This window comes from Dreissena polymorpha, chromosome 6, assembly GCF_020536995.1.
Source record: "Dreissena polymorpha isolate Duluth1 chromosome 6, UMN_Dpol_1.0, whole genome shotgun sequence".
NCBI lineage: Eukaryota > Metazoa > Mollusca > Bivalvia > Myida > Dreissenidae > Dreissena > Dreissena polymorpha.
The window spans coordinates 61293185-61320562 of NC_068360.1; the positions used below are offsets into that span (position 1 = coordinate 61293185).

Below are 27378 nucleotides of genomic sequence, written 5' to 3' on the forward strand. Positions count from 1 at the left end.
TTAAAAAACTTTGATTGGTTGGTGGCTAGATAAGTAGTTTGAAAAGCTTTTTTTTTTTTGTAAAACTGATTGTGATTGGTTTCCTCAAATTTACTAAAGCTGTAAGCATGTTTGTGATTGGTTTGAAGGTTTTTGTGTGTGTTTTGTGTAACTGCTGCTGGTTAGAAGTTACATGTTAGCTTGCTTTGATTGGGTGCTTTTTGTGCCTTAATATTTTATAATGAATACCGGTACATTTCATGATATATCAAACATTTTACACACAGAGTGGATTTATGAAAACTATATAAAAAAAAATTGTGAAACTATGCAGTCAAGCTAATGTGAATTGTTTCCTTTAGTTTTTATTTATGACACTGTAAATATTGAAGTGCTTTTATATAATAATTATGTGCTATTTAAAAAAGCATTAAGTCCTTTTATTTCAAAATTAATTACTTCACAAGTTATTGCTTCATTATTTTATTGTGACATGTGCATGGCAGTAATTCTATGAAGTATTGCATATGCCCCCGTCCATCCCACATAAAATTATACATAAACTACATCTGTATATACCCATAAACCAGATTTTTTAATCCCAAGGAATCCCACACATAGAATTATTTTATGCTTTGCAGATGTGTTTTTGGAACTTTTGGTGATCTATAATTGGTAACTCTGGTTCACTACAATTTCTATTATGTATTATTGGTAACTGTAATGCACAGCAATTTCTAAGATCCCTTAGTGAATCAAAACCAACAATCTATTGAAACCAACAAATATCAAATATCCTTTCTTATTATACTGTTTGATTATTTAAAGTTTATTACAGGAATTATTTGTTATCACAGTTGGTGTTCCTAAAAGAGACGTTGATAAAAAGTTAAATTTATGTATTTTATTACAATTCTGATTTTTTAAATATTTGTTTACAATAATACTATTTTTTCTACAGTTTTGAAAATAAACGTTTTTGGTTAAAAAGTTTTCTAAATATTTGGCTCAATTGAATTTGTTATTGCTTCAAAGATTATAAGCAATAATTGATTGTTGTGTTGGTAATGGAAAACAATGAAAGTCTATACAAATTTTTTGCTGAAGTATTTGTGTGTCCATAAGAAGGTTTGCTGAACTTTTTTTAATTGCGTCTTACTGAAGTAAAAATTGATAATAAGATTTTGGCTGAAGTTAAAAATGATAATATTAATGTTACCAGAAGTTTTAATTATTTATTGATATTAATTAACTTATATAAAGTATCAATTTATTGTTTTATACTTTTACACATAAGTCATACCCATGTTAATATTTGCTAAATTGTGATTGACAATTGTTCATTTTATACCTTATATTCATAATTTAGCCTCATTCTAGCAAAGCTTGGCTTAATTCATGTGCGTAAAGTGTCGTCCCAGACTAGCAAATGCAGCTTATCAGGCTAATAAGAGACGGCTCTGTCTGCTTTTATTTGGGTTTTTGATTTGTTTTAAAGGAACTCTTTTCATAGCAAAAATCCAGTCTAGGCGGAGAGTGTTTTCCTTGCGCAGACTGCACAGGCTAATCAGGGACGACACTTTACGCAAATGCATTCAGACCAGTTTTTCTAGAAAAGGACTCAATTTCTATCTGGCAGGGACCCGCGTGACACGGATGTGAACCACATGCGGGCAGGCTCTGGTAGTTCACAGACCGGAAGTGCGTTTGAGTCATACAGCAAGGCATCTCCGCTGTCCTCGTTCGGGAAAGCGGGCGAACTGGGTTTGGGGCCAAAATCTCCTGTTAAACTGGGTCAGGATTCTCAGCCATTGCCCAGGTAAAGTTGTAAGGCCAAGTTTACAAAACTGTTTGTTTTCCATTGATAACCAGTTATTCTAGGAAGTCGTTTGAGTTAAGGGGGTTTACTGGAATGGACAATTCTGTCTGCCTTTCTTTGAGTTGACACAAATTCTCTTTTAGTGTACTCCTACACTTCTCATCATACAACATTCAAACATGCAGACATTGTTCTTTCGGATATTGAGTCGTGCATTGCAAGTGTTATCATCCTTTTAAAAAAATCTATTACATCATGCTAAATATTGGAACATTCGGGTTGTATTAATTGGCACTAGTGTTACACAAATTCTTTTTTATGCTCCCCCCAAAAAATTGGGGGGGGAGCATATAGTCGCCGCTTCGTCTGTCCGTGTGTCCGTCCGTCTGTCCATGCACAATTTTTGTCCGGGCTATTTCTCAGCAACTAATGACCGAAATTCAATGAAACTTTATGGGAAGCATCACTACCAACAGGAGATGTGCATATTATCAGCGGGTTCTGGTCAGATGATTTTTCACAGAGTTATGGCCCTTTAAAATTTTCCATTAACTGTACATATAGTGCAATTTTTGTCCGGGCTATTTTCCAGCAACTAATGACCGGAATTCAATGAAACTTTATGGGAAGCTTCACTACCAAGAGGAGATGTGCATATTATCAGCGGGTTCTGGTTGGATGATTTTTCACAGAGTTATGGCCCTTTAAAATTTTCCATTGTACATAAAGTGCAATTCTTGTCCGGGCTATTTCTCAGCAACTAATGACCGGAATTCATTGAAACTTTATGGGAAAAGCTTCACTACCAATAGGAGATGCGCATATTATCAGCGGGTTCTCGTTGGATGATTTTTCACAGAGTTATGGCCCTTTGAAATTTTCCATTAACTGTACATATAGTGCAATTCTTGTCCCGGCTATTTCTCAGCAACTAATGACCAGAATTCAATGAAACTTTATGGGAAGCTTCACTGCCAAGAGGAGATGTGCATATTATCAGCGGGTTCTGGTCGGATGATTTTTCACAGAGTTATGGCCCTTTGAAATTTTTCCATTGTACATATTGTGCAATTCTTGTCCGGGCTATTTCTCAGCAATGAATGACCGGCATTCAATTAAACTTTATGGGAAGCTTCACTACCAAAAGGAGATGTGCATATTATCAGCCGGTTCTGGTCGGATAATTTTTCACACAGTTATGGCCCTTTGAAATTTTCCATTAACTGTACATATAGTGCAATTCTTGTCAGGGCTATTTCTCAGCAACTAATGACTGGAATTCAATGAAACTTTATGGGAAGCTTCACTACCAAGAGAAGATGTGCATATTATCAGCCGGTTTTGGTCCGATGTTTTTTTACAGAGTTATGGCCCTTTGAAATTTTCCATTGTTCATATAGTGCAATTCTTGTCCGAGCTATTTCTCAGCAACTTATTACGGGAATTTAATGAAACTTTATGGGAAGCTTCACTACCAAGAGGAGATGTGCATATTATCAGCCTGTTCTCGTCGGATGATTTTTCACAGAGTTATGGCCCTTTGAAATTTTCCATTGTACATATAGTGCAATTCTTGTCCGAGCTATTTCTCAGCAACATATTACGGGAATTCAATGAAACTATGGGAAGCTTCACTACCAACAGGAGATGTGCATATTATCAGCCGGTTATGGTCGCATGATTTTTCACAAAGTTATGGCCCTTTGAAATTTTCTATAAACTGTACATAAAGTGCAATTCTTGTCCGGGCTATTTTTCCCCAACTACTGACTGGAATTCAATGAAGCTTTATTGGAAGCTTAACTACCTTGAGGAGATGCGCATGTTATTTGTGGGTTCTGGTTAAATGATTTATTTAGAGAGTTATGGCCCTTTGAAATTTTTAAGTTGCTAAACCATCCATCGTATTATTTTGTCCAAAGTTATGCCCCTCAAGACGTTTCCTTTTATCTGAATATAAAGTGCAATATTGTGACAAAAAAAACTTTGGGGAGCATCACCCGTCTCCGACGGTTTCTTGTTTCTTAATTTATTGCAAAAAAATAATTAAATAGGTAATTGCAATTAAATTAATTGTTGTAAGGATTGTCTATAATGCACAATAAAATTAAATTTCTATATGACATAAACAGCAGGTGTCTAAGCTATGCAGATAATTTATCAACTTAAAGAAAAATACCTGAATTCTACAGAAAACTTATAAAATCTTCTGAAACATTACACATGACAAAGAAGAATTGATTAAAAAAATGTTTTTTCAGTAGTAACAAATTTGCTCTCCTAGTAGGAAACCACAAACAATGGTGGACTAGTAGGAAACTACAAACAATGATGGGCTAGTAGGAAACCACAAACAATGGTGGGCTAGTAGGAAACCACAAACAATGGTGGGCTAGTAGGAAACCACAAAGGTGGGCTAGTAGGAAACCACAAACAAGGGTGGGCTAGTAGGAAACCACAAACAATGGTGGGCTAGTAGGAAACCACAATGGTGGGCTAGTAGGAAACCACAAACAAGGTTGGGCTAGTAGGAAACCACAAACAAGGGTGGGCTAGTAGGAAACCACAAACAAGGGTAGGCTAGTAGGAAACCACAAACAAGAGTTTTATTTCGTTGGTCTAACTTCCAATATATTCTCTTTACATTTTAGACAGGTAGTCCATAAATGTTAGTGGGTAACTATATTCTTACAAAGAAATTTAAGGACATATAACATTTCACACTCAAACTTGGATTCAGTGTACAGCGAAATAAATGTTAAATACCATTCAATGAATCGGTATTCAGTGTGTGTGTGTTTGAATTAATACAGCAAAAGCTCTGGTGATGAGTTGTCTGCTGTGCTGGAAACGTCTGAGCCTAGTTCAAACAATGAGGATGAAACCGCTGTGAATGGTCACGTGACTTCATTGGACCAATCAAATGCATCAGTTTTGTCACATGACACGTCACATGATTGTGCATTTCAATCAAATGTGGTTGTAACTCACAATGGTTTTGAGGACCATTTAAATAAAGCTGTTGAGTCATTTGACATGCTTTTAGACAAAATGAACCAATTAGAAAATGGTCAGAAGTCACCTGACCAAGACAGCCAATCAGAGACAGTATCTACTCCTGACACTGTCATTCTTAGAGGAGGGTATGTGGAATGCAGTAATTGGCATGATGCCAAATTTTGACCGCATTCTTTAACTGGCATGATTCCAAATGTTTGACACATTTTTTATTCTTTAACAGCTGCCTACAAAATGCATGAAAGTTGTCTACTTTAAATATGGAAAAAGTACTGTAATATTGATGTTTTGGCGAATTTGTCAATCCCAAATATTGGCACTGTAGTTGCATGCTTATTTCCATCCATTTGTTGCATGTCCTTTTATGATAAGAACAAACAATAACACTACTTATAATATTCCCCTTCAATGCGTTTTAGTAAAAATAGTGTCCCCAAGGTCCACATTAGTCTGGGAAATCTGAAAGCTTATACTGCAAATGTTGTCTTAGTGCAAAAACATTTCATGTATATACTTGAATTTCCTTTTAGAATTTTCAAATATGTTTAATATTCAAAGATAATCAGACTATCCCTTTCACTGCATGAAATCTATAATTATGTAATGTACTCGTCCTTGGACAAAGAAAATACATGTACCAGTTAAACCTTTCCCACTCAGAAGCAAAGAGACAATGGCTATGTGCAAACAACATACAACCAAAACAGCCTTCGAGTAACTCGCAGTCTGTTCTGGTTTTATGCTGTTTGCCGCTCATCAGTATCTAAGGGTTGGAAATAAAGCTTTTGAAATTTGAATCTTGTAAGAAAGGACTTTAATTAAATTTAACTTAATGCAGGACTACAAATGTGTCAAAATACATATCTAAGTGGTAAAGGGTTAAAACCACATTAGCATATGGGCCTAGAATGTTTTCTAGCTTCAAGCTTATTCAAGAAAAAATAAATGTAGTTCCTACTTTATCAAGTTGCCCAGTTCTTAACATAATTTGAAATTTACCCTAGCATGAGTTCCTTTTTTTTTTAATAAAGCAACCATGGTTACATGTAACAAATTCTTTAAAAGTGGATATGAATATTGCAAGTAAACATTAACAATGAATGCGTGTTGAAATAAAAAAAACATGAAAAGTGCTTAAAATAACAAGAAATGTGTTTGTATATGTATACAATCAATTAAAGATTAACATATAGAAAATAATATTAATTTCAATAATTTCTGTCATTTTCAATGAATTTAATATGATATTGTTCTGAAACTTGCTAATTACTTCTATTTGATTATAAAGAACATTTGTTGTTGATTTGATAACTGACACGGTTGTTTTTACTAGTTTATTAGAAATGGTTGGGAAATTGCTTGTTCAAAATTTTATAATAACTTGCAAAATGGCAAAATAGCTTTCAATAATGCATATTAGCTTTCTATTAATGCAGAATATTTTGCTGTATTGCAGAAAAAAATATACCAAATGTAGAAAACATGCAATATTGTAGAACACCTTGTAGCATTGCAGAATGACTATCCAAATTACAGAATAACTTTCTGAAATAGCTTTCAAAATTGCAGAATAACTTAAACTATTGTAGAAAAGCTCACAATTTTTTTCAGAATAACTTTACAAAATTTGAAACATGTATGATGATTTGTCTGCCCAGGTTTGACCCTACCCAGGACCTGGATGACAGTCACACCGTTGTGGCAACGGCCAGGGGCTTGTTCAACAAACAGGGCGGTGTACTGGAGTCGCCAGAGACCGGTGTCAGCATCGTGATTCCTCCAGGGGCACTGAGCGGAGATCAGGACCAGGAGATCTACTTCAAAGTGTGCCGCGATAACTCCATACTGCCCCCATTGGATAGGGAAAAAGGTAGGGAAACTGAGTAAAGCCCCCCTCTTTCCTTATTGTCCTTTTTCTTTACAATGTAGAGAACTAACTTTACCAATATAATGTTTTGAAATGATTTTTTAAATTAATTCTTTGCTGCTTAAGTAATTTTAAATATGTCATGTGTTTTTTTTCATTACATTTTTTCGGAATAAAAATAAATTATCTACCCTAGTTAGGTATGGTCGATAGTGCTTATTTTTAACCAGGTTTTCCGAAGGAAAAAACTGGTTATTAGATTGGCGAATGCGGGCGGGCTGGCGGGCTGGCTGGCGGACGGGCGGAACAAGCTTGTCCGGGCCATAACTATGTCGTTCATTGTCAGATTTTAAAATCATTTGGCACATTTGTTCACCATCATTGGACGGTGTGTCGCGCAAAATAATTACGTCGATATCTCCAAGGTCAAGGTCACACTTTAAGTTCAAAGGTCAAAAATGGCCATAAATGAGCTTGTCCTGGCCATAACTATGTCATTTATTGTGAGATTTTAAAATCATTTGGCACATTTGTTCACCATCATGGGACGGTGTGTTGCACGAAAGAATCACGTCAATATCTCCAATGTCAAGGTCGCCACGACTAAAAATAGATTTTTTTTTAAAACAAACTTACAAAGGGGGTTAATTTTGTTTGTTCATTTCAAAAGTTCAGTTTGAGTTTTCTCCCTTTATCAGATTTTTTTTCACAATGAAAACCTGGTTTTGTGACAATTTTGTCCCTTGTTCTTTATTCATTGATCATTTTGGTGAAATAACAAGGGACTCAACTCATAATTCTTCTTTTCAGGAGAGACCTTATTATCTCCCCTAGTGATGTGTGGTCCACATGGTCTTAAGTTCAACCAGCCAGTAGAATTGCGGCTACCACACTGTGCTTCTGTGAACCCAGACAGCTGGTCTTTTGCTCTGAAATCAAGTGATTCGCCATCAGGTCTGTGATTGATTCCATGTTAAGTATTTAGGGCTTAAACAGCTCTCCTATTATTTCTCTTGACAGACGGAGAACAAGATAAACCTTATTTATTCCACTATTTAGAATCCTTGTTTTTTTATATGCTCGTTAAAAATCAGGATGTATTACGTGAACTTTCCGCCTGTGGTGGACTGCTGACATTCAGAGGAACGATGTTCGCTTAATATTTCATATTTCAAAAAGTTTGAATTGGATTATAAAAAACCTTCTGACAATGTGGCATGCAAGGGTCTTTCAGGCATGATGGTTACAGTTCACGTTACATAAACAGTGAAAGTTAGCCTCTCTCTGGGAAATCGGGGTTTTATGTATGTGCGTATGCGTAAAGTGTCATCCCAGATTAACCCTTTGCATGCTGGGATATTTATCGTCTGCTAAAATTTCGTCTGCTGAATTTCTAAAATCATCATTTTCTTCACTTTTTGTCAAAGACCACTATCAGAATAGCAAACAGTTTGGATCCAGATGAGACGCCACGTTTTGTGGCGTCTCATCTGGATCCAAACTGTTTGCAAAGGCCATCAAAATTCGGTTCCAGCGCTCAAAGGATTAACCTGTACAGTCACCTTCTGTCTATGCACTTTCTGCCAAAACTGGATTTTTGCTTAGAATAGACTTCCTAAATACATGAATTATACCATACAAGCAGAAAGTTTCTTAACCTGATTAGCCTGTGTGGAATGCACAGGCTAATCTTGGATGACACTATGCACATGCATTAAACCCCTTTTTCCCAGAGCAAGGCCCAACTGTTATGTTGTTTTATTTCAGGTCAGCCCACCCAGTGGCAGAACATGACTCTGGCTGAGAGGGAAGGTCAAATGCAAAGCAGAGTGGGCAAAAACAGTGTGTCAGTCCTAGTGGATCATTTTTGAAAGAGCAAATGATTTTATGAATTTTTCGCGTCGAGTATACGCCCCACTCCCTCTAGTGTATTATACCAATGTGTATTGGTACCCAGCTGATATTGAATACATTGATTGATACAGAGAATAGTGTTGAAATTAGCTATTAATCATGTCAGCTAAGATTAACGATTGTAGAAAATGAGTTTACAGGGAAACATTACATAAGAGTGGAATACACAAATGTATCACATGCAGTACAGACTTTCCTTGAACTCAGTCTTTAAGGCCAGTGGATTGACTGTAGAGTTTTGTCTGGTCTGAAGAGTTCACAATCACCTGTCTAACATGAAGATTTTAATGTTGAAATTGGTCTGAGAGTTTGAAACCAGTCTAGAATTATGTTTGATAATAACATATTTTTATATAGTAACAAAGAAAGTTAAAAACCAGTCCAGAATTGTTGTTTGCATAGCAAAAGAAACCAGTCAAGATGGGTATTTTTGAAGTTATAAAGGAGAATTTCCAGATTGCATGTAGTTATATTTTTTTATAAATTAGTTTTTGAAAAAGCCAGTCTTAGTTAGAATTTTATCATTTAATTTGAAGACTTCGCCCTCTGAATAAGATGATGTTTTATTATTTTATTATGATTTATCTTTCTAAGGACAATAAATCCTGCATTTACAAATTCTAAATGTTTAAAGTTGATTAGAAAATTATTTATTTAACCATTGGTTTCACTTCATACATAACATTCCTGTTTAATTACAATTGTGTGAATACATGTATACATGTACATCTTTAAGATATTGTTTTACAGACCAGACAGTATTGTTCCCATAGAAACATAATATTGCATTTTAGTTGCTTTAACATTGTCTTCCAAAATTAGAAATAACATTCCTTGTCTTAATTACTGCTGTTATATCTGCTACTTTTTACATAATTAAAGAGTTTATTATTTTTATGAATGTATTTAATTTACTTTTTTTGTGAGTGTAAACATTTGATTGTTGATTGAGTTTTTGATACTTTGAATTATTATCAGTGCTGATAAGCAAATGGGTGTTGGAATATGCCTGATACATTTGCAAAATGTATATATTATATATAATCATTTGCAAAAATGTTTAATTAAAAAAAATATGAACAGTAAATTGTTAAACACTGTTAACAAATCATACTTTATGTTTGTTATGTTTTATAAATCACAGTTTAATGAATATATTTCTGTAAATAGATTTTACTGTTTGCAGCAAGTTTAATGCATTTCGTTGATTTTATATGAACAAAGATTTGATGTTCAATGTATACTTTTGAAAGTAATAGCAACTTATGCTTTGTAAATTGCAAAAATATTCAGAACAACTTATTGATCTCGCTTATAATTTTGTAGTATTTTTGCAGTTTTTGATAGAATAGGTCATCTTACAGCACATTTCAAAATATGTACAGTAAATCTTTTCATTTACATAATCTCTTCCAAACATTTTCATGTGCATTTAATATTGTACTTCATAAACTTATCTGAAATAAAAATGTGCATACACAAACCCTTTTTAGGTCATTGACAAAAATATTTTTTTAAAGAAATGTCTTCATGTATTTTGGCCCAAGTTTATATTTGCAATATTTACCTTTGTATTGGTAAATGCTTGTTTATTTGTTAGCAGTTTTTCACTGGGAAATAAGTTTGTTTCTAAATCAAGTAGAAGGTTGTTGGGACATATTAGGAAAAGAAAACACTTTGTCATAATTGTCATTGATAAATTTTGCTTTAAGTCATATTTGTTAATTTTATAAAGGTATCTTTAAAGAATATTCTACATTGTTCACATATCAAGAACTTGGTTGTTGTGTTTAAAGTATTGATATTGTTAACTAGTTATTATGTGAATGAAAACTACAGTTGTATACACATTTCTCAGTTATCAAAATGCATCAAAATTTTACAGAGTTTATATGTATCATAATACATTTACAATGTATAAGTGAGCCAATTGTTGTGCTATTTTACGTATTTTAATGTTAACAATTGAACTTTGGTAGGCAATTTATGATTGTCTGAGAAGGATTTACCTTTTGTGTATTTTTGTGTTGGATATCCAATACAACTTAGTGTTTAGTGTATTTTTACACTCATATCATCGAAATACATCTCAAAACTGTTCTTTTTTCTCTTTTATGTGCTTTTTAAAAAGTGCCAGAATATATGGCTTAATGACTTTAAATTATCACAATCAACAATTTAGTCTTAACAAAAAATATTAACCAACCAATGGAAGGTATCTATGCAATTTCTGCTGTCAAATCAGCTCCATGGTTAGAACATGGTGATTTGTGTTCATTTCCTGGTCCTGGGGCAAGTGAATGTGATTGGTGGTCACCAAACTGGACATGTGGGGTTTTCCCCTCGGGTTTTCCATGTTCGCCAACTCAGCAACTCCTCCAAAATTTAAGTTCTTTCAGTTCAAAGTTAAAAGCTGGAAATGGCTGCTACAATTCAATGTTTGTTCCAATTTTCGTATGTTTCGAGCAGTCATTTTCATAATATGTTAGGAGTTCTGGGACACATTCAAGGTCCTGTTATACTGCAGCCTCAGGTACTGAAGGACCTTATAAACATAGTAACACAATTGATTCATTTATAAATTTCATGGGACGATATTTAAAGTTGAGAATAAAAAGTTCGATTGAGAACTTTCAGAGTTGTCGGGTCATATTTTCTGAGCACTGTTGGCTTTCTTGTTAATTGAGTATTTGTTTCTGTTCAACTTACATTAACAGCTGAAGATTTAGTAAGATCATTAAAAATTGTTGACTGTTTCGTGGCATATCACAAAATTGCACATACACAAACAACACAAAATTTCAACAGTCAATGAAAAAGAGTGGTCTCGAAACGGGGGTTGTTTTTAACAGATAAGTATAAGGAGCAAATGATATTCTTTATGCAGAATTTCTTTTGATTATGAATGAAAAGGTTGTCCATTCAATATTTTCTGATACCACAATTTTGCTTCCAAAGGACCTTTTGTTGTGAATATACCATGTTGTTATTGATATTAGATATGTTTTAACATTTTATTTTATTGCCAATATTTTTCTGTATGTGTATGTATTTTTATGCCCTCGGTAGGGTTGCATATAGCAGTCTGACTCTCCGTCCGTGTGTCTGTCTGTCTGTCCGCCGGCATTCCATTCTCGGGACTTGTTTCCGATACTCTTTAAGATATTGACCTGATATTTGGTGTGCGAGACTATGTACATGACTTACAGATGAAGTATGAGTTTTGTTCCGGTTCATTGATTTTTGGAGTTATGGGCCTTGAACTAAGAAATTTTCTCTATAATAATCGTTTTTCTCAGGTTTTTTATGCAACGCTTTCAGACGTTGAGCTGATTTTTGGTATGTGCGTCTGCCTACAGGACTTACAGATGAAGTGTGAGTTTCGTTCCGGTCCATGGATTTTTGTCATAGTTATGGGTCTTGAACTTGAAATTTTCTCTATAATAACCGTTTTCCAAAAGTATTTGTATGCAAAGCTTTCTGTTGTTGAGCTGATTTTTGGTATGTGCGTCTACCTACATAACCTACAGTTGGAGTGTGAGTTTTATTCCGGTCCATTGATTTTTGGCATACCGGTAGTTATGAGCCTTGGACTTGGAAATTTTCTCAATAATAACCATTTTCCTGACTTTTTTTATGAAAAGCTATAAGATATTGAGCTGAATTTTGGTATGTGAGTGTACCTAGATGACTCACAGTTGAAATGTGTTTTTGGTTCTGGTTCATGGATTTTTTGCAAAGCAATGGGCCGTAGACTTGACAATTTTCTCTAAAATAACCGCTGTGCATCTTCAAAGTGCAGTAGGGGGCATTGTGTTTCTCAAGTACAGGTATTGTTCTGTTTATTTTTTAAAAAATGTGTGCGTAATACATATTTACGCATGTCAGTGGTTGTGTTGGATAGTTTTAATTGTAGAGTGTATAATTTATATCATGATGTCTCAGTACTGCTATATTAAGCCCCATCTTGGATCCCACAGTATATATTCTGTTGTCAATACATAATACCCTTGGGAGAATTGGCTGACAGAATTTTGTTTTCATAAAGCTGGATGAGCCAATGAAATCACACTTTTATTTTCAAAAGTTGAATGAGGTCTGGAAAGCAACAATTATTTGATAAGATACTAGTTATAGCATAAGGCTTACAGTAAAAGTGACAGGTAAAGTGACAGGCAACTGTAAAATGGCAAGACAAAATCTGTCTGCATGTTCAAGTTGAAATAGGGTGTCATTCGATTGATTGGATTTCCATGCAGCTATTGACAGGGAACCAATGAGATTTCTCATTAATCAATAATGAATACAAGATATTTCTAACTGTATCTCCCATGGTTAATATTAGATAGCATATTTTAGTGAATATGGGTTCCAGCGCTGATAAAACTCCAGTTCCAAATACTTTCTAATTTTGGAATGAGGAAAAAGGAATATTCAAATATGATTTGAGGATTCATCCCTAATGTGTACAAAGAGCTTATGAAAAAACACAATTAAGGGATCTTTATTGCAAATAAAAGTTTTCAGTGTTATAAACATAGATAACTTTCATTATGACAGATGACCCTTTTAAAATTCTTCAAATTATTTTCTGTGCAAAGGTGCTTTAAATTTTGTGATTTTTATTAGCTCGGCTGTTTTCGGAGAAAACCTAAGGTATTGTCATAGCCAACTCGTCGTCCGCCGTCCGCCGTAGGCGTTGTGCTTAAACCTTAACATTGGCTCTAAAATCAAAGTGTTTCCACCTACAACTTAGAAACTTCATATGTAGATGCACCATTATGAGTTCTACACGCCACACCCATTTTTGGGTCACTAGGTCAAAGGTAAAGGTCACTGACCTCTAAAAAAAAAAAATTCTGACAAGCTTTCGCAGCCGAGCGTGGCACCTGTTATGCGATGCGCTTGTTTAAAGGAAGAAATGTGCATGCAAGAAAATTAATATATGACTTGTAGCTTATTTTTGCTTCATTCGTCATCAAATTATATACGCCTAACGTATATAAAAGTCAGATATATATATTTTGTGACAGCTATATATGTTGTTGTTTTTTTTATCTAGCGATTTTCATTATTGGTGCAAATAGATCTAGTTTATAAAACATGTAGCATGGTGTGAGTTTTTAATACATATGCTTATGAAAGATTTTAACATGATAAATACATCTTTCAATTCATGTACAAATACAGCTTTCAATTCATGTACAGTGGACACTTACTGGTTCATTAATGTCTTTTTCTTTAAAATTTGATAACATTTGGTTACGACACTTTTCAGCCAGTAGGACATCTATCAACAGATTTATTTTGCCAATTCAATTTATTCTTGTTGATAAAATAGGAAACTATTTTTTCTGTTGAACATTCTGTATCAAATACAATATTTAAACATCTACCTGAAAACACTACCGCTAAATGTGCCACAGTTAACCTCCCTTTAAAGATGAAGTGCATTCATTTGGACCTTTTTTGTCATAAATGTATTTATGAATTATTTTGAATACAAACATTTCATTTCATATCATTAGCCTGTGTTTGTGAATAGTACTATATTTGTATATGTAATCTTATTTTTGTACTAAATATAAACCTTTGTCTGGTTGATTTCTTTGTACATTTAACAATTTCAGTAACTCCCCATAGTGATAATGCATGTGTGTGTTTTTACGTTGACCCTGCCCATTTTGCATATATACATATACATATATTTTACCAATAAAATTGTATAAGTACATGTATTAATGAAAGAATGAAAAAAATAACACAAAAAATGATCTGGTGTTTGCTTTCTTGATTAATATGCATACACAAAACTAATAAGTTCAGTTGGTGGATCACTGGGCTAGAAATCATAGGATCACAGCTTTGATTCCAAGGTTTGATAATTGGCGTAAATCAAGAGAGAGCTTCACGCCATCATTGTCGTCTTGTTTTTGATCTTGTATCGAAGCCAAACCAATAAGTGCTATCATGGCGTAGTGGGTATGGTGTTCAAATGAGGGATCAAGAGGTCTACAGTTTGATTCCATCTCTGGGAATATCTTCAAGATATTGTCTTAAAACAACAAGTATTGGTTCTTCCAAGGAAATTTACTCAAGAGTGCCTCAATGAAGTTTTCATGCAATCGAGCTAGAATAAATACCCGGTAGGTATGATCTAAACATAACTAAACAAAGGAACAATTACAAATGATGATTAAAGGGATTGTTCACAGATTGGTGAACACTATTTTCCAATATAGCTTCATCACAAATTTACAAAATAGAGACAAGTGAACACATTACATGTGTATATAGAAATAACTGACATGGACATAATAATAGTATATAAAATTGAAAATATGTGTTCATGTATGAGTAATCATCAGAAATCCAAAGAATTATGAAAGCTTTATATATTTGAAGTGATCAACTGATTTGGAGTGCTCCTGTTGTTTTCACAGGAGGGAATCCCGTATATTTTATTTTTATTATATATATATATGCTATAATAGAAGAATAAAAAAAAATACGGGAATCCCTCCTGTGGTTGTTTTCATTAAAATTTGTATAAATACATGGCTTGCTTACATCAGTTTATTTAGAATTCATATAAATGCTCAGTTTAATATTTATTTTCATAATTACAATGTTTATTTTAAAGATAACTACAAAGTCCTTCGGCACAGGACAAGATGTTGAAAATATGTTTTAAAATTATAATTTTATTCTCATAAAAGTGTAATGTAAAATACTCTTTGAGGGGCGCAATTTTTGTAGGCTTTAGTGCAAATCTCACTGGAGGTGTGTTGCAAAAAATATTTTGTTGGAATCTTTATATATGAAAGCAGATTTTCTTTCAAGTTGAGAATCAATGGCAAGCGGGGGTAAACAGGTTTTTCCCACTCAATACCGGTAACTTAGTTTTGATTGACTGATCTTAATGAACTTGCAATAAAGAAAGCCAATTGCTTGGAAACCTAAATTGGTATTGAATTGATAATTTTTTGTGTAACAGGGCTTGTTACTAAAACAGACAAATCTGTTTCCTCCTCGGCATTTTCGTTGCGTTAGGTTAGGTCGTGAAATTAAGCGGATTATCTTGGAAATATTGGATTAATAAAATAAAATTGGATTAATAGTAAAATTAATTTGGAAATAATAAATCAAATTTAGGGTCTAATAAGATCTTCTATTTGAAGGCGAATAGTGGAGTTAAATAAAAACGTAATTAGCGTTAAAGTGCTTCAGTGCAAGAAGGAAAATTATCTAATTAATTAATGGGATATAATTAAATCTAAGTGTTTAATTTAAAAGCAAGTGCTCCAGTGTTAAAAGGAAAGGTGATATTTAAGCGATAATTGTGTGGATAAAATCGGTAGAATCAGGGAAAAAGAAGGGCTACGGAAAAGTAGTAAGTCTATAGCGTAGTACGCCAACCTTTTCTAAAAAAAAAAAAAAAAAAAAAAAAGAAAAAAAAAGTGACTTTAATATTATAAAATTCTTTCCTCGGTTTAGATTACCTGTGATCATTTTAATTGATAACAGCAAGACATAGTTTATATATCTTTGGTAATATCCTTTAAAAAAAGAACGCGAAAGATAGTAATCGATTAGTATTTTAATGTCTTTAATGTAATAGCACTGTGAAATTATCTGACATAAAGAATCTAGCCAATTTAACATTTAAAAGATAATCACGCCAATTTCAATAGTTTTTCATTAGAGTGTGCTTTTAAAGTTTAAACAAAAGAAAACAGTATAATACATGGTTTTATATCAATTCAATATTGTATTCAGTTAATCAGCATACAATAATTTTCCAAGAATAGCTACTTGATAAGAAAATAAGATACAGAATAAGCGCTTTAAGTGTAATGAAAAAAGACCCTTTACAGTATAAAAACCTACGCTCATTAAGATTAGAGATCGCGTAACAATTAACACTTGCAATTTGCAATTGTCGCGAAAACAGGGACCCTCTGTTTACTACCAATTATCGGACTACCAATTAAGCGCCCAAAGACCCCTATTAGGCTAAGACCAATTAGAAGTAGATACCATTTACTATTCGACTACTCGCGAATCATTCATCAACCCGCTAATAACTGAAAATAAACTAACTAGAACGCGAAAACAGGGACCATCTATTTACTACTAATTACCGCTGTACTAAGTAACAGATCAAAAGGGCCCAATTTAGTTCTCAATTAAGACCTACTAGACTACTCGCGAAGTCCCTATCGAACCGCAAATAATTGATAGATAATTAACTACTCGCACGTAAAGAACAAAGAATTTTCCTCAATCAACTTAAATCCAAACACTGCGCGAGCGGCGAAATCGCAAACATAAGTACCCAATTGCTTCATTCCATTACATACAAACAGCTTAAGGAAACAAGACTGAGATTTTACAAGGGAAATAATAATTAAGATAAACTTAAGAAAAACGACTACCGTACACGTATTTTTCTAAATCAAACCTTACCGCACTTCCTATCATTACTATGTCCGGGCCATTTAAGAAAGTTCTCAGGAGAATGAAGAGGTCGTTCTCCAGTAAGGAAACCTCAATGACGGAAACCCCTAAAATCAAGCGCGCAATGTTCCGCCCCGGGGACATCTCAATTGATTCCGAGTCTTGCGCTCCGTATTCAGCGACGCGTATTACCGATGACACCTCAATAACCCCAATCGTCCCTGTAACCGTGACTCCCCAGACAATTAATGACAATATGTCCAAAACCCCATCGACCACGAAGCAGACTACTCCCCCTGCCAACGGGCCATCATGCTCCCAAACCCATAAACAAGCCCCGGCAATATGGCTTACCTTTTGCCTTACCACTGTCGCGGTGATCTTCCCGCGAGAGAAGGCTAAGGCAATAGGGGAAGCCTTTATCAAACTGCTAGGATCTGAGAGAGTAAGACCCCTAAAAGAGTCCAAAGCTGGTCTCCTCTTCAAAATTAGGGACGACGCACTCAACCAAGCTAAACATTTCTCCTTTGATAGATTTGACTTCAAGCTAATTGCTCAAACTAAACTTGCAAGGGGTGTCATCCAGGTTCCCAAAAACGCGGATATAGACAAATTAAAAAACGATCTAAAAAACAAATCCAATGTAGAAGCAGTCCATAGTGGTCTTAAAAACAATGTCATTACGGTCACATTCAAGACGGAAAACGCCCCAACAAATATACTAGGCCACAATGTTAAGCCCGCGCTCCTAGCAACTCTTCGATGCTTTAAATGCCAGATGTTCGGCCATGCGTCCAATGTTTGTAACAATAACGCGAAGTGCCCACATTGCGCGGGGAATCATTCGCACGCATCGTGCAATACCAGGCACGCTAGGAAATGCGCAAACTGTGGCGGCGGGCACAGCGCGGCGTATAAGGGGTGTCCGATCTATCTCAAATACCAATCTACTATCAACAGCAAAAACTTAAAGGTTACCAATCAATACATCAATAACCTTCAAGCTATAAATAAGCGACCCAATCTTGCCCAAATAGCTAAACAGTTAGTTGGTAAATCTGAAACAGAAATTTTGTCCATACTCAAAAACAAATTCCCCGAAAATGAGGCGCAATATAATATTGAGCATACCACTCCTACTCCGCCCGAACAACCGGCATCAACATCAACCACAAATAATGTAGCCACAAACAATGTTGAACATACATTCCGCCATCAGCAACAACAACAGCATAAGCTACCCTCCAGCTCACAAACTTCAGATCACCCTAAAAAAATGCTCAATCCTATACCATCACCGCAACAAACAAGGCAACAACCTAGGCAACAACGCCATCATCAGCAACGACACAGGATATCCGACCACCCCGCGTATTCTCCCTTCAATATACATAGAAACCGGCTACGCATGGCCCGTAACAGCTCGACCCCGATCATGCGACATAGCCTCCGCAAAGGACACGCGATTGCACCGCCGCTTCCGGTCTTCTTTCGCCACGCGTACGGAATGTATTAAGTTAATCCAGTAGCCTCAAGCCCGTACGTTAGGTCAATTTAACACACCAAACCCCAAATGTCTGCGACAGTTCATACTCATAATATAAACAGTCTTACAATTATGTCGTGGAACGCCCGAGGGGTTACTCATAACTCAAATGCAAAAATGTACGAGCTTCAAAATTATGTTAATAACAACGAAGTGCATGTAGTATGTCTCCAGGAAACGAACTACAAAAGTAATCACAGACAAGTTCATTTAAAAGGATATCAAGAACCTGTGCGAGGTGAACAAAGAGAAAAACTTATAGGCACTGGGGTAGCAATATATGTAAAATCGGGCCTTTCATTTACTAAAATAAACATTGATCAAGATTGCCCTATTGAATCGTGTGCCCTCACACTGTACTTGACTAAGCACCAATCATTCCGCATTCAATGCGTATATGCTCAAACTAAAGATAATACGTGTAAAAATTATGCAAAAAATTTCCATTCAGTTGAACATAGAAAGAATAATATTATTGTTGGCGATTTCAATCTAAAACACCCTTGCTGGAACCCCGAGGGTGATCCACGATGCGACGATAACTCTGAAAATCTCCTAAAATTAATTAACAATAACAGCATAAACTTCCTTAACGACGGTCAAATAACGAGATTGTCTGATCGCGAAGATCAACCCGACAGCGCGATCGATCTAGCTCTTACCTCAGCCCATCTTCAAGCTATAAGCGATTTCAATGTCATTGACGACTCGTTTGGAAGTGACCATCTTCCAATCATAATAAACATTAAGACAAGAATAGAGAATACCCTTCCGTCCACACAACACAAATGGAAAATACACAAAGCCACACCTGAACAATGGAACAACTTTAAAACTCAGTGTAATAATGAGTTCCTTCCTAATGTAGATAATACTGACACCAACTCTTACTTTAAATCCTATATAACAAAACTTAAAACTGCGCTTGATAACTCAATCCCTGTAAGCAAAACACCTAAAAAATTCAAACGGTCTGTACCATGGTGGAATCAAGAATGCACAGACGCCATTAAATATCGTGAAAAATGTAGGAGAAAATGTATCCGAATCAGAACCGGACCTAAGTATGACAAATATAGGGAAGCCCGCAAAAGTGCTAAACAAGTATTAAAAAAGGCAAAATTAGAAAGCTGGAACGAATTCTGTAATAATCTCTCACATAAAACAACTAGCAAAGATCTATGGGATCAAGTTAAGCGCATGCAAGGCAGACCCCCTACTAATACACCTATCTTTCGGGTTAACAACGAAGTTCTTGTATCTAACGCTGATAAAGCTTCTGCCCTGGTACAACATTATCAAAAAGTAAGCAGTGACGAAGGATACTCTGAAACGTTTATTGCAAAGAAAATAAAAACAAAAAATGAATTTCCTGTCTGGTTACAATCTCTTACCGAGGAAAAAACTCACAAGTACAATGCTCCTTTTAGCCTGTTCGAGCTCGAATCAGCTCTCCTTACATGCAAAAACGGCGCGCCGGGCGACGATTACATCCATTATAAGATACTTAAACAACTTCCACTCTCGGGGAAACAAGAATTACTTGCCCTTTATAATAAATCATGGTCTGAAGGTACTCTTCCTGATGAATGGCACGAGGCCACAATAGTTCCGATCCTTAAAATCAATAAGCCTAAAGACTCTCCAGCCTCATATCGGCCGATCTCTTTAACCTCTACGTTCACCAAACTAATGCAGAAAATGATAAAACCGAGACTCTGCGCGTATCTAGAAAAACATAACAAAATCTCAGAAGTCCAATCGGGCTGTAGATCTAACCACTCTTGCGAAGATCATTTAGTACGCCTTGAAGCTGATATTAAAAGAGCCCAAAATCTCGGTCAAACCGTAGCAGCCGTATTTTTAGACCTCACAGCCGCATTCGATAAACTATGGAACGAAAACGCCATTAAAACACTTAATACGTTAGGAATAGAGGGTAAAATGCTCAACTGGCTTGCAGCTTTTCTTACAACGCGTAAAATAAAAGTGAGACTGCATGACGCGACATCAGAATCAGTTGAGACTATAAACGGCTGTCCCCAAGGTAGTGTCCTATCTCCAATATTATTTTCCGTGACTATGAACACCCTAGACAGAGAAATTAAGGCACATAATTCACAAAATAACACTGATCTAATCAATTTATCACTTTTTGTAGACGATAGTGCAATATGGACCACATCTAAATCACCGAATCTAGCAATTACTAAAATCCAAAAAGCCCTAACTGCAATAGAAAACTGGAGCGCATCGTATGGCTTCCAAATAAATCCCACAAAAACCCAAGCAATCTTATTCCCTGCCAGTGCACAAAAAGTAGCGGCCAATGCACGTAAAGCAACTCGATCTAAGAAAACCCCTAACCCCCCACAACTTACTCTATGTGGTGCTCCTCTTCCGCTTCTTGACAACATTACTTTTTTGGGTATGACATTTGACAAATATTTAACATGGAAAGACCACATCCTTAAACTAGTTGTACGCTGCCAAAAGGACCTCAACTTTCTAAAATGCATCCAAAGAAACAACTGGGGTACGGATAAAAAAGCCCTTATGCGTATTTATAAAGCCACTATCTGGGCAAAAATAAACTACGGAAGCATTGCGTACAATTCAGCCAGTGAAACATTACTCAATAAATTACAAGTAATCCAAAATACGGCACTTAAAATTATAACTGGTACACGTAAATCTACAAGCACCGTTCTGCTGCACGCTGAATGTGGAATGATAGAACTGGGTCAACAAAGGCAAATTAACCAACTAAAATACCGCGCGCGCACGCTATCTATGGGACCACACCTCCCAATTAACCTTAGGGTTACTGAAGATCCGGCCTACCAAAAAAGGAAAAAGAAGAGTGGTCTCCCGTACGCGCAGAACGTGCTCGAGCTAGGCAAATATTATGAGACTATTGACATTAAAACTCAGGAACCTACATACTTTAGCTTAAGAAATCTATCAAAACCAAATATTGACTTACATCTAACAACATTAATTAAAAAATCCGACCACAACCCAAACAGTGGCTCTATAGCTCAAAACTATGTAACAGATAAATATGTGGATTACACCCAGATTTTCACTGACGGTAGCAAAAATGAGGAACTTGAAATAGCAGGCGCGGCTTTTGTAGTGTATCAACCCAAAAATGTCATTATACATCAGTGCAAGGTAAAATACAATAAAGAACTGTCTATATTTGCTTGCGAACTAGCTATAATAAACAGCGCCATAAAGTGGCTTAATGAACTTGAAACCCACGAACGCCCAAACTACGCGATATTAACCGATTCTCTCAGCGCCTTACAAGCACTTAATGCAGGATCATCGAAAACGCGTCCCGACCTTATATGTGCAACATTAAAGGGAATCACAAAACTAGCAAACAACAATATCACTCTCCAATTCGTATGGATCCCGAGTCACGTAGGCATTCCGGGTAACGAACACGCTGACCAACTTGCCAGAATAGGTTCCCATGAAGGTCTACCCTCTGATTTAAAGCCTAGCGCGCGCGAACTAATTGCAATCATAAACCAAAAAGGGTATAATGAACAGGATCACAAATGGTCAATTTACTGCGCCGATCATAATTTACCGATATTAACCAACCCTAGCCATAAGATTAACATCTATAGCCCCATTAAAAGGGAGGACAGGGCTTACTCGCGCATGCGCCTAAGGGTGACTAGATTGCACGGCGACTATTACAAAACTGTCCTCTGCCCCCAGTGCAACATTCATAACACGTTTGAACATCTTTTCTTTATATGCCCTAAACACGCTGAACAGAGACTAGAACTAAGTGCAGGGGTAATAGCGGCATACAAAAACCCACTTATCATTAATCGCGACTCACTGTTGATGCCTCCAAGCGGAATCGCTCCTGTTGTGCGACTGCACGTGTTTAAATTTTTGCGCGACACGGGCTACGTAGATAAAATATAATATTCCGTTGGACTATTAGCGGTAGATAGAAATAACAACACATACCGTCAGTTATATACTGCTTCATTTATTCAAATTAATAATAGCAATCTTATGTACTAATGACGGGCGGGACTCGGACAATGGTCACTTCGGTGTGCACCATATGGCCACTCGTCTGGGCCCGAACTGAACCTAACCATATTATCCCGGCCCTATAGGAAAATTAAAATAAATAAATAAATAAAAACTCAGATCAATAATGGCAACTTTATGTACTAATGACGGGTGGGTCTCGGACGATGGTCACTCCGGTGTTGTCCATATGGCCACTCGTCTGGGCCCGGCTCGAACTTATATACTATTATTAATTAATTTGGTTCTAAAACTGTACCGTAAAACAATCCATGATATATGTAATTTTAAAGATTCCAATTAATAATGACTTATGGCAAGAGGAAAATTGCATCAACAAATAAATAGATATAGAAACACTGCATGTAATGTGCACGCCGAGAACCTATAATTGTATTTGGGGTCCAAATGTACTTTGGATTGGTAGTACATTACAATGCAGTGTCCAATAACACCTTGTTGACGTCAATACATAAATAAACAATACTATAAACAAGGCAAAGATGAGGGAGCTGTCTATAACGAACGTTCGCGGTTTCCTCGTCTGCGCTTTATGATATATAGGAAAATTACACCAATAAATAAATAGATAAAGACTAATAATACTAAAACGACGGAAGGGTACGTCCCCCCCCCCCAATACATATGTCACTTGGCCCCTTTCGACCACTATGGATAAGCTCTAAGCCTTCTTTTACAACCAAATAGCGCTCTAGGTAACAAAACCCAGGGTTCCGCGAGACCCTCGCTTTCCTTCTCTTAAGCTGTAATCAGCAACAACGACGAAGGTAGGGGACACAGACAACATACTTCCACGCAGGATCGGAAGACGCAGTAAGTGCGTACGTGGGCAAATTTACCCACAGTGCAACCCCTATAGGTGTAAATATTGTTGTAATTAAATGTGATTAGTTAACATTTTTCCCATATGTACAAGACTTAAACATGTTGAGTAGAGCGTGTCGGCTGGGCCAGAGGGCGCGCCTGAAGAGATATCTCTCGCCCGTGCACTCTGGCTCCGTTGACATGACATCAGTGCACTCTGGCCCCGTTGACATGACATACCCAACATGACAAAAATAAAAATAAAAAGAGAATGGTGACGGTATTTGTTGTTGTTGTTTCCCCTACTGTAGCGACGGTGATGTTTTCTTGTAGAGTAGTGTAAGTTTTTTCCTTGCATGCCTGTGCCTTGTTACGTTTGACGTTGAATTGTAAACCTTGTATTGCTAACCTGCACGTATTACCCTTGTCACTATGAGGATCAGATCGAATTAGAGGGATGGTCAGCATTAACATCCCAGATCTATTCCCTCCTGAACAAAATGCACTAATACATATAATAACCATCTGTGTAACCACTAGCAATATAAACAGGAAGAAGAACGTGCGCGCTCTCTCTCTCTCTCTCAAAAACAAAAAAAGGCGCGTGAAAATTGTCTCCCAAAGAAAGAAAGTGTAGAACCAGATATTGTCCTCCCTGTACCACCAACAACCAATCAGTCATCTCGGTCCAACCACACAAACGCAGCCCCTTTTCTACTATATTAAACTTCAAAACTATTCTGACCCTTGCAACACCATTAAACACCTGACAATATCCAACAGCACAACAGAGAGAGCCCATGTGAATTTACACCAAGACACAGGGCAATAGAGTAATATCTGTACTAATCTATGTTTATGTACTAACAAGTCCTCCGCGAGGGACGTTAAACGGGGGTGCAGTGTATCGGTGCTGTACACCGGGCACTTAAAAGAACCAGGGGCGCCTCTGGAATCGGGGCGCCCTCTGTATCCCGCTCGAACCCCCACTAACACCTCTTTGGGCGGAGAGCACAAACACCACACACAAACTTTAAGGAATTAACATTAATGCCAATAAGGATAATGATACTCTAGAGATAATAGGAATACTACAAAAACCATTTTGATAAAAGGCAAACCACTACATAATCCATTAAAAAAAAAAAAAAAAAAAAAAAAAAAAAAGCATCTAATCACATTAAGGTCTCATTGGCCATCGTGCTATGATGTATAATAACACCTTATTTTCTCCCCTGAAGGGTCACAGGGGCAGGTCGATACATCTGTAGTCGAGAAGACGCTGGACGACCTGTAAATAAATCTCAAATACACACACTCGATTGGTTTACAAGTAATGACGTCAACTGTCAAAAGGTATTCCCTACGATTTGTTATGATTTACAAAAGTTCGTTCGGAATATCGGCAAATATCTGTTTCATCTGACGAATTGTGTAAGTATTTGTTCTTGAACAATAATGTAAACACATTTTAAAAAGCTTGATTAAGAGTATTTTTGCGCTGCATTTGTTAAAAATAATACTTTCATGGATTTCGGCCGCTTATTTTTTTAGGGGATTCCGTTCCATTTTCATTTGAAGAGACGAGTTGTCAAAACACCTTACAGCAAAGTTGTATGAGATGCACAACGGTTCAAAACAAGTTATTTGTGCATTTTGTTAATTTCATTCTTATTGCTTCGTATCTTACGTTTTTTACATAGACGTCTTCGAAATAATCTGGCGTTAGATGTTGTAAACATTAATATACACACGGAGTAGACGCTTGCATATTTTGTGTGTAACTAGGTCGGCGAACAATACGATACTTTTTATCATTTTTTCATTATATTAGCCCTAATTGTCACGTAATTTTGGAACAGTATGGCATATATAATAGGTATCGAAAGTTATATGTGATGGGAAGTAATTTTTAAAGCGTCTATTTGTCTAAACTGTCAAAATATTGTGTCTAGGTTAAATTTAGCGCGAACGGAAGTGGCTGGTTGTTTACACAGGGCGAGTTTACTTTACACTTTAGGGGAGGTTACATGCAGTTAATTTTTGTCTTAAATAGTGTTTTGTTATATTGTATGAATATTGTGATTTCAAAGACATTTTATTGAGATAAATAAGTAAGCGTATCTATCTGGACGCATTGTATGTGTTATTTATGTTGAATAGTTTTGCCGTCCAATATTGCATATAACATGAAATACTCACATGGGACAGTCCAAAAGATGTGTATAAAGGATTTGTAGTTCGCCATTTGTTCAAGAAAATGTAATGTTATTTTACACGATTTTGTTTTAATTTGACGCGATTGTTAATTAATTCTTATCATAAATAAGGCGTGCGTCAACAGGTAAGTAAATATTTCAATTGTTTGTTTAAATGGTGATGTTTCAACTTTTTTTGAATAACAAATTAAAATGAAACTGGAAAGGTAACACTAACAGTGTCAATAGTCTGTGGGCAATAGTTCACCATTAAAGTTCAACAACAAATTTATTCAGAGGTTGCAGGACATTCAGCGACTCGAAGCAATAAGTTGCTTAAAGTAGTTTTTACGAATTTGTATCCATGATAACAATAACAATACAATATATGTCACATTTAAAGTGTCTTAACATCATGGTCACCTTAAAGTATCATAAACTATATTCTCATGATTGAAATGAAACATGATAATCTGTAATGCTGGAAGAAATTAATTTAACAAAACTACTTTAGTTGTTATGCTGTTAATCGTCATTGTCGCCATAAGCAACGAAACAGTGAAAGTGTTTACCCGTTTTCGCTTTTCGGAAGTGGTGATTTTAAAAATAATTGTCTCCTAATTCCTAGATGAAAATCTAATTCAAGCAATTAACAAGCAACCAAAACGCAAGAGGTCAGCAGGGTTTTTTGTGGCCCGATTTTATAGCCGAAATTCGGCTATGTTCCCAATCCCAAAAAGTATACTTTTTTCCCAAAATGTGACCTAAAATTCCCAATTTCCAAAAAAAAAATTTTTTTTTTTTAAAGAGGTGTCTAATGCGTATTTTATCTCAATTTTAATTCAATTACATCTAACAAAGTATTATATGATTGTGTTCTTTTAATTAGAATGATTATAAAGAGTTATATCAAATTTAGTATTTCCCTAATCAGTGGACTTTTTGTTTGGAATAAAAAGGCTAATGAATTTTATTTTTCCAATTTCATGAAAATGCCGATATAATTCCCAATTCCAAAGCCATGGGCTATCTTCCCAAAAAGTGGGAAAAAAACCCTGGTCAGTGTCTGTCCGTTAAAGCTTTAAAAACAAAGGCGCGCAAAATTTTAACACTGAAGTGTGTACATATTACAGTTGTACATTTTATTTTTCAAGCTTTACAAAAAGACGTTTAACCCGTTCAAAGTATCAAGGTCTGAATCTGAGTTGCTAACCCTGGGCTTACAGGCATCTGTTAATTTCTATCCCTGATTACTCTCTATGTCAGTATAATGTGTGTGTCCAGTGCGCCGCTGTTGTGCGCAGGTAAAGATTTGTCCTACCCTTTAAACGCTTCACTGAAGTCTTTCATATTTTCAGGTTACTTCTATTAGTATCATAGTCACCATGCATTAATATAATGCAAAGACCACACATTGAAGACAACGCGGGGCGTAGAGTCACTCAAGGGGAGATTAACCAAGTTCTTAGCGCTGGAAGATTGATTCAAAGTGCTGGGCTTGGAGGAGGTCCAAGGTTTGAGTCTGAAGTGATGTCAGGTGGACTACAGTTTCCTGGCTTACAGAATTTCGCGTAAATATTTTTGTTAGTTAAAAGATGATTTGAAAAAGGATGTTCATTTTGAGATTCATCTTGCAGCTGACTAAGGTGTAAACAAACCCTCTGTAGATTGATTTCAAGCAATA

At 35.9% G+C, this 27378-nt stretch overlaps 2 protein-coding genes across 7 annotated transcripts in view; both read left to right on the forward strand.

The window, feature by feature from the left end:
• The window catches only part of LOC127833886 (tight junction protein ZO-1-like), a 115445-nt gene extending 101074 nt beyond the window's left edge, over nucleotides 1-14371 (forward strand). For all 4 annotated transcript variants that reach the window (XM_052359383.1, XM_052359384.1, XM_052359385.1 and 1 more), the window contains 5 exons: nucleotides 1619-1798; nucleotides 4612-4941; nucleotides 6475-6686; nucleotides 7494-7637; nucleotides 8451-14371. In XM_052359383.1, coding sequence (XP_052215343.1) covers nucleotides 1619-1798; nucleotides 4612-4941; nucleotides 6475-6686; nucleotides 7494-7637; nucleotides 8451-8554 — 970 coding nt within the window. In that variant the 3' untranslated portion in view covers nucleotides 8555-14371. The remainder of the gene's footprint in view (nucleotides 1-1618; nucleotides 1799-4611; nucleotides 4942-6474; nucleotides 6687-7493; nucleotides 7638-8450) is intronic.
• Nucleotides 14372-24814: 10443 nt separating this feature from the next.
• The window catches only part of LOC127833887 (paired amphipathic helix protein Sin3a-like), a 75962-nt gene continuing 73398 nt past the window's right edge, over nucleotides 24815-27378 (forward strand). Inside the window, exons 1-2 of one of the 3 annotated variants that reach the window (XM_052359387.1) lie at nucleotides 24815-24930; nucleotides 27053-27265. In XM_052359387.1, coding sequence (XP_052215347.1) covers nucleotides 27093-27265 — 173 coding nt within the window. In that variant the 5' untranslated portion in view covers nucleotides 24815-24930; nucleotides 27053-27092. Of the gene's footprint in view, nucleotides 24931-25695; nucleotides 25841-27052; nucleotides 27266-27378 lie in introns of those variants that run through there. The other 2 variants (XM_052359386.1, XM_052359388.1) reach the window with 2 other exon arrangements.